This window comes from Gastrolobium bilobum, unplaced genomic scaffold (genome assembly GCF_033153095.1).
Source record: "Gastrolobium bilobum isolate Gb01-03AN ecotype WA unplaced genomic scaffold, APGP_CSIRO_Gbil_v1 utg182198, whole genome shotgun sequence".
Lineage (NCBI taxonomy): Eukaryota > Viridiplantae > Streptophyta > Magnoliopsida > Fabales > Fabaceae > Gastrolobium > Gastrolobium bilobum.
This window is the reverse complement of record NW_026895967.1, coordinates 10,410-19,207: the sequence shown is the minus strand read 5'-3', so window position 1 is coordinate 19,207 and position 8,798 is coordinate 10,410. Positions and strand designations below refer to the sequence as shown.

At 39.5% G+C, this 8,798-nt stretch overlaps 1 protein-coding gene across 1 annotated transcript; it reads left to right on the top strand.

Annotated features, from left to right (window-relative positions):
• Positions 1–857: 857 nt before the first annotated feature.
• Positions 858–6,330, top strand: LOC133297015 (uncharacterized). The gene is made up of 3 exons (XM_061496063.1): positions 858–1,526; positions 5,754–5,839; positions 6,234–6,330. The coding sequence occupies exons 1-3, from the start codon at positions 858–860 to the stop codon at positions 6,328–6,330; spliced, it is 852 nt and encodes a 283-aa protein (XP_061352047.1).
• Positions 6,331–8,798: the final 2,468 nt, after the last annotated feature.

Genomic DNA, 8,798 nt, shown 5'->3' with positions numbered 1-8,798 from the left:
TATCTGACAGCAGTTGGGTAAGTCCTGTCCAATGCGTCCCCAAAAAGGGAGGCATCACAATGGAAAAGAATGAAAAGAATGAGCTGATACCTGTGAGAAAGGTTACAAGATGGAGAATCTGCCAAGATTACAGGAAGCTCAACAATGCCACCAAGAAGGACCATTTTCCACTCCCTTTTACAGATCAGATGCTGGACCACCTAGCAGGAAAAGAATACTTTTGCTTCCTTGATGGATATTCGGGGTATAATCAAATTGCTTTGGCACCAGAAGATCAACATAAAACCACCTTCACCTGCCCATATGGAACGTTCGCTTTCAGAAGGATGCCCTTCGGGTTATGTAATGCACCAGCAACGTTCCAGAGGTGTATGTTCTCAATCTTTTCCGATCTAATAGGTGAAGGAGTATAAGTCTTTGTGGATGATTTTTCAGTACTGGGGACGTCATATGATCACTGCTTGGACAATTTAGAAGAAGTCCTTCAAAGGTGTCTGTCCTCTAATCTAGTGCTTAATTGGGAAAAATGCCACTTCATGGTGAAAGAAGGAATAGTCCTGGGACACAAAATTTCCAGAGAAGGACTCGAAGTGGATCAAGCCAAAGTAGAAGCTATAGCAAAAATGCCGCCACCAGTAAGTGTAAAAACCTTGAGATTTTTTTTAGGGCATGCAGGCTTTTACATAAGGTTTGTTAAAGATTTTTCCAAAATAGCTAGACCTTTGTGCCATTTATTATAAAAAGATATAAAATTTGAGTTTAACTCTGACTGTGTGAAAGCTTTTGAATCTTTGAAAAATAAGCTCATTACCACGCCTGTCATCCAACCTCTAGACTGGAACTTACCCTTTGAACTAATGTGCGATGCAAGTGATCATGCTATTGGGGTAGTTCTGGGCCAGAGGAAGGACAAACTTTTTCGTAGCATATATGACGCCAGTAAAACTCTAAATGAAGCTCAGGTAAACTACACAGTCACTGAAAAGGAGCTATTGGCTGTAGTATATGCTTGTGAAAAAATCAACATTTTAGGATCAAAAGTTACTGACCATGCAGCTCTCAAGTACCTCTTCTCAAAAAAGGAAGCAAAACCAATATTGATAAGATGGGTCCTACTGCTACAAGAGTTCAATCTGGAGATCAAAGAAAGAAAGGGATGTGAAAATCAAATTGCAGATCATCTGTCCAGATTGGAACATATTGAAGTGGGGCTACCAATCAAGGAAACGTTCCCTGACGAACAATTGTTTGTCATTAATCATATAGAGACAGATGGTCCTTGGTTTGCTGATATAGCCAACTTCCTTGCAGCAGGGCAGGAACCTTATGAGGCGAATAAAATGCAGAAGAAGAAATTTTTTCACGATTGCAGGAACTACCTCTGGGACGAACCACTACTGTTCAAAAGATGCGCAGACCAAATGATAAGAAGGTGCATCCCAGAAGAAGAACAACCTCAAATCCTTCAACACTGCCATTCGTCCCCATATGGAGGACATCTAGGTGGAATCAGGACTGCCTCCAAGGTTCTTCAGTCAGGTTTTTTCTGGCCTTCCCTTTTTAAAGATGCACTTCAATATGCAAAAAATTGTGATAAATGTCAAAGAGAAGGTAACTTGACTAAACAAAATGAAATGCCCCTCAATCCGATCCTAGAAGTTGAATTATTTGATGTTTGGGGCATTGACTTCATGGGACCTTTTCCTCCTTCGTGTGGGAACAAATTCATATTAATGGTTGTGGATTATGTAAGCAAGTGGGTAGAAGCAGTTGCTTTACCCACTAATGATGCTAAGGTGGTTATAAAATTTTTAAAGAGGAACATATTAACCAGATATGAAACCCCACGTTGTCTCATCAGCGACGGAGGGAAACATTTCATCAACCGCCAACTTGAGAGGTTGTTAGAGAAATATGGAGTCAAACACAAAGTTGCAACCCCATATCATCCACAAACCAGTGGTCTCATTGAAGTCTCTAACCTAGAGGATAAGAGAATTTTAGAGAAGGTAGTTAATCCTTCTCGAAAAGACTGGTCTCTCAAGTTAGACGAGGCATTATGGGCTTACAGAAAGATATTTGGCAAAGCTTGCCACCTCCCCCTCGAACTGGAGCACAAGGCTTACTGGGCAGTCCAAACCCTCAACTTGGATGAAAAACAGCTGGAGAGAAGAGATTGCTGCAACTCGAAGAGTTAGAGGAGTTCAGAGGGAACACATACGAAAATCATAGATTGTACAAGGAGAAGATGAAGAAGTGGCACGATAAAAGGATCAGGAACAGAGATCTAAAAATCGATCAGAAGGTGCTACTCTTCAACTCCAGACTCAGACTGTTCCCAGGTAAACTCAAATCAAGATGGACCGGGCCATATCAAATTATTAACGATGCAGGAAACAGAACTTTCGAAATCCAAGGTTCAGAACATGGTCGTTCCTTCAAGGTAAATGGGCACAGGTTGAAGCTATACAATGATGAAACCTTTGATGAAAAAGAGGAAAGTATCCCTCTTACTGAAACCCCTTGAGAGGTAAGTACCATGTCTAGCTAAAGACATTAAACTAAGTGCTGACTGGGAGGCAACCCAGTAGATACATTTGCTCTCTGACAAAGAACAAAGTTTTGGGGTGATTATCCATCATAGCTCTCGAAAAGGAGGGAACGTCTGATGTTCCTCTCCAAAAAGTCCAAATAAAGTACGTTCCAAGAATGTAGTTTCGGGGTGGTCCCTAACCACAGACCTCCACAATGAAAAGGAGAAACCCTCCTATTTAACTTAGCTTAGTTTGTTTTCAATCCTGTTTTTAATTTAGTTTCTTTCTGTTCCCTTGTAATTAATCTTTTTGCAATAAAAAAGACTTCTTTTTTATCAAACTGTTTGGTATATGCATGCATTTCAGTTATAGTATTAAGACTGCCCAAATTCTTTTAGATTAACTAACATACATGAAACACAAAGTCACTGACTAATCATGCTTGTTCTCTCTCTGAGTACTTGAAAATAGAAACAGTGCAGGGAATTTAATCCTCAGATTTTTGACAGAAGCTGATCTGTGTGAACTCAAACTGGTAAGGAACGGAAAAATGCCTACTTCTGAGAGCGTTCCTGAGGTGTAACCACAATGAAACTTCTCAGATTGCCTTAATGCTGTAAGTACTGCTAAAGACAGATGAATTCTGCTGTCAAGGATCAAAACAGAATCACACACTCACCTCACCCCCATCATACACCATCTGGTCAATCAAAAAGAACAAGGAGCGTACTCAACAATGAACAAAAAAGGACAGAAGAAAAACAAAGAAAAAGGGGAACAACCATTCAAAAGAATTCAAGAAAAACCAGAAAACCTTCCTCCAAAGGGGGAAAAAGGTTCAAGAAAATATGTTCCCTCAAAAAAAGAAAAAGTCCAAGTTCAAAGACGCAAAAGCTAAACGTTCCTTGATTCCATAAATCAGACCACCACTTCTTCCACATTTCCATACACTTATCCATCAAAGAATTCTTGGAACGGAAGACAGCTGTACTTCATAGGAACGCAGCAGAAAGACAAGTTCTGAAGAATCACATCCATGAATGGACAGAGAAAACACCAACCCATGAGTGATAGTGAGACAAAAGATCAGCAACCTTCTCTTATCTGGGGACAGAATCCTCTTACTGTTTACTATGAAGAGTAGTTCATTTTTTGAAAAGTTCATGGTTGCTCGCTGGCTCAAGTTCCTTTCTATTATGCTATTCTTTTAAATTGGGCAGACTAATACAATATTTTTGAGTTGTTTGAGGACAACCAACAGTTTAGTTTTGGGGTGTTTGATGGGACGTAAATTCGTTCCCATCTAAGCCCATTTTGATGGCAAAATACCATACGTTCCCTCATCTTATGAGCAACTTCAGCATGAAAATCACTTGTTTTACACATTTGTGACAAAAACACAATAGGGGAACGGATGGTAACATATTCCTTTAAAATATATTAAAAAGGGAACGAACTGAGACGCATTTAATGCACCTTCTCCATTCATTTAATGCTTCTGTACACTTTGCAGGTAACGTAGAGTTAAAGACTTCTAAAAAGCAAGGCGGTGCACCAACTGAGCAGCTGCAAACGTGAAGAGCAGAGAATCAAGAGTTCTCATTGGCTGAAAACAGAAGCAAAACATGGGAAGGCCTGCAAACAACGGCTAATCATCACCAAATCATGTTCCATTCAGCAATTCACGCAAGCTTCACACTCTGCTGCCACAGTCCCGTCCCCTCATTCAAGCAACTAGCTCCAAGGGAATTACAGTCTTGCCATTCCTCTTCCAGCTATAAATAGGACCTCCCTCACACAAAAACATCATCGAATCATGGAGGGTTTGCATTCCGAAAGGAAGAGATCACTTAGTAGTAGTTAGTAACTTAGTTTAATTTTTGGTTGTAACTATAGTTAAGCGACAACCCCTCTTTCCTTCTCTGTAAACAACCAACAAGACTCCTCACGAGCAAATACCCATATTTCTCCATTTTCTGTTTCTTTTTGTAAACTGTCTTTTAAATTAGTACAAGTGTTTTTCTCTTCGTTCCAATCGTTATCTCTTGACTGAATCTCGGGTCTATGTGATCTCAGTTGAGAATAATTATGTTTAAACTATCAGTCATGAGCTGAACTATCTGTGGAACGGGTAAACTGTGAAACTCTTAAAGAACTATTTTCAAAACTCTTGACCGAAGCTTTTTGTATTTTTTTGGCTAAGTAAGCTATATTCATTGTGCGCCAATGGAAATAAGGTACATACTGAGAAAGGAACTTCCATAAGGAAGGAATTTCAGACAGCTTAGCCATTGGGGGAAGGTAGATGTCATGGCAAAAACGCTACTGGTCACCTTAGGAATAAGGGGCCAACTCGTCCATTTTAAGATTCTGAACTAAGTACCTGTTGGAGTCAAGGGAGCCATAGGAATATGGAAACTTGTGAGACATCTAGACTATGAGCTGAGGAATCAGAGTTGGCAGGCAAAGAAACTGGGACAAAGCCAAAAGGTGTTAAGTCTTGAGCAGAGAAAATAGCCCCTTTAAGAGTGAAGCAGTGAATCCGTTCCTTCTGTTAGACTGTTTTAACCACCACCCTGTTGTCTCTTGATTATAGTTATTTCTGTTTTAGTAATTTTATTTTATTTTATTTAGTACTTATAAAAACTCCAATGATTGTTATCTCACCTTCTTCTAAACAGGAAGGATCACATACATAACGCAGCGAGCAACTGTTTGTAATCAGGTTGAACCTACTGTTCCTGAGGAACGTTGTCAAGACAGTAGGGAACGTTTGACCAGACAGTTCATTTACTAACTTTTCTTCTCATTTTCACTCTTTATAAACAGTGATAAAACAATAATTAGCACTCTATCCTCATGGGAACGATAATTTGGGCATTAATACTCCCTTTATTACTTGATGCGTGCACTTGCGCACTTGGGTTGGAACTGAGGGACGAATCTGTGTTCTGCAAGAACAGAAGAACGTCCCCTATAAGAACTTATACTTTTCCACCATCAGCAAACCACCCAACACTAAGCTATGTAAGTAATTGAAGATTTAGGTAGATTGTAATAATGCACTAAAATACGTAATTATGTAATAATTGGTCTAGACTTGTAATGGGCATATTATTGGCATATGAGTATGAAAAGTGGAATCATTAAATGATTAAGTCGTGGATATGACTTGATTAATTAATATGTAATTAATGATGTGAATGGTTCCTGCTCTAGGTTTGCCTAGAGAGCTTGGCACTTGAGAGTGTACTGGAGCATACGTATTGGACTGTTGGAGTTGGGCTGTTGATAAGCTCAGTGAGGTAAGCTCCTAGTTCTAGTTGCATCCTCTCTCTTGTGGCCCCACCATGATGGTGGGCATTATGGTTGTATTGTATGAAAGTATATGGTATGATGTATATGTGCATTCATTCCCATTCATATAGATGTTATATAATCTTGATGTTATGATGATGCACGGACGATATATGTTATGAGGATCCTAGCCAGTAATCATGGTATGTAGCCTGCCTATGACTTGACTCTGGGAGCTATTTCATACTGAGGTTGTGTTGACTGTCTATGGCTTGGCCCTGGAAGTCACACATGTGTAACCGTCTATGGCTTTGACCCTGGGGTTACACAAGGATGATATGATAATGCTATGTTTATGTTGTATGCCTGTATTATATGCTTTATATCTGACTTGTCATGCAGGAAGTGTGCTAAGGGGATTAAAGGATCCTCTATGAACCTTGAGCTTACTGAGATGTTGTTATCTCAACCCATTTGGGACAACATTTCAGCTACCTAGAGTAGTGGTGATGCTTCTAGGGGAAAGGCCCCCACATTGGAGTAGTTAATGATGCAGCCGATATTTTATATTATGTTTAGACTTATGACGGCATGTAGATTTGTTAACATGCTTAAATATTGTATTGAGATTATGTTATGGATTTATTTAGGCTGATGATTGTATCCTTAGAGCCATGGATGAATTACTGATGTTATTGTTGGGTGTGAACTTATTGGTTGCTTATAATATTATGATGAAGAACGTTCCTTTACTTTTAGTTCATCAAGAGAAAACACTTTCGTTCTCTTGATTTCAACCCAAGTGCGCAAGTGCACGCATCAAGTAATAAATGAGACTATTAGTGCCCAGATTATCGTTCCCACGAGGATAGTACTCTAATCAATGCCTTAAACTATTTTAAAAAGAATGAAAAGAGAAGTTAGTAAATGACCTGTCTGGTCAAACGTTCCCTACTGTCTTGACAACGTTCCTCAAGAACAGTAGGTTCAATCTGACAGCAAACAGTTATTCGCTTCGTTATGTATGATATCCTTCTTGTTGAGAGAAGGAACAACAATATTTATGAGAGATTTACAGATATAAGATTGAATAAAGAAAAATAATAAAACTAATAATAGCAATATTTAAGAGACATCATGATGGAGTGATAAAAACAGTTTATAACAGAAGGAACGGATCCACTGTTCCATTCTTAAATAGCTATATTCTCTACTCAAGACTTACCACTTTTGTATTTGTTCCAGTCTCTTCACTGCCAACTCTGATTCCTGAGCTCATGGACTAAATGGCTCACAAGTTTCCATATTCCTATGGCTCCCTTGACTCCAACAGTTACTTAGCACAGGACCTTCAGTGAACGAGGTGGTCCCTTATTCCTAAGGCAACCAGCAGTGTTGTTTCCACAGCACTACCTTCCCCCTCTGGTTAAGCTGTCTGAAATCCCTTCCTTATGGAAGTTCTCAGTATGTATTCAATTTCCATTGATGCACAATGAATATAGCTCACTTAACCAGAAAAATACAGAAGCTTTAGTACAAGAGTTTTGAAAATAGTTCTTTAAGAACTCTACAGTTTTTCTGTCCCACAGATAACTTAGCCCATGGCTACTACTTTAAACAATTATTCCAAACTGAAATCCCATATACCCGAGATTCAGTTCAGAGATAACGAGTGGAAAAGAAGAGAAATAACACGTATATTTAACCGGAAACAACATAGGTTACAATAAAATGAAAAGTGGAGAAGTATGGTTATTGCTCGTGAGGAGTCTCAAGTGGGTGATACAGAATAGAGAAGAAGTGTTGTCACTTAACTATTGCTAAAACTATACAACAGAAATGTAAAAACTACAAAATAAACTAAGTGATCTCTTCTTAAGGAATTCGATGATCTTCTTCGTGCTAGGACATCCTTTTTATAGGCAGAAGAGTGGATGGCAAAACTTGTAATTTCCACTGAGTTGTTTCCTCGACTGCATGAAAGATGCGGTGTGAACAATGCTCAGAGGGACGCAAGTTGCTTGGATGGGACACTTGATGTTGAGATTTGCCTTTTCTTCTGCAGTCCCCTATGCCTTGCTTTCCTCTTGTTCAATAGGAACTCGTTATTCCCTGCTGTGCACGTTTCTTCCCACTTGATTGTTGTACCTCTTATGCTTTATGGAAGCTTCTTTTTAAGGTTACCTGCAAAATGTACAAAGGGATAGGGTTAGTGGAGCAGGTGTATTTAATGTTCCCATTCTGTTTCCCTTTATATACTTTTCTCAAAGGATTACGTCATCATCCGTTCCACACTTGTGTTTTTGTAACAAAGATATGAAACAAGTGTCTTTAGTGCTAAAGTTGCTCATCAGGTGAGGGAACGGATGGTATTTTGCCATCAAAACGGGCTTAGATGGGCACATATTTTTGTCTCATCAGTTATGTTTTAGGATTAATATATACTTGATGTATGCATTCAGTTAATTTGGGCATGGAGCCTTATTGTTTGTATTGACCCATTGAGGGGATTGTGTAACATCCTGGGCGCTGACGAGGGCGGAGAGTGATCGCCGGTGTGAAAGGGCACAAACAAGGAGCGGCTCCTGATAGGCTTCTAGGGACGGGGGTACATGAATGAATCGAATCAACACCCGAAAGAGAAGGATTCCAGAGACTGTGCTGGTATGGGACGGTACAGTTGGGAATATCTTATAAGAATTAATTGGTACTACCTATACTAACAAGATGCATCTACTTTTTGGTAGCCTGGAACGGAAGAACTCCATAGTTAAGCGTGCTTGACTTGGAGAAATTATGGGATGGGTGACCTCTTGGGAAGTTTTTCCGAGAAGTGTGCGAGTGAGGACAAAGCATGCTGAAAAGTCTCGTGTTAGTATGTGGGGACAATCGTTGATTCTTGCAAGTTGCCAGGCGTTACAAATTGTAGCCCGTGTGGGACTTACAAGCTATCTGTTTAAATTATTG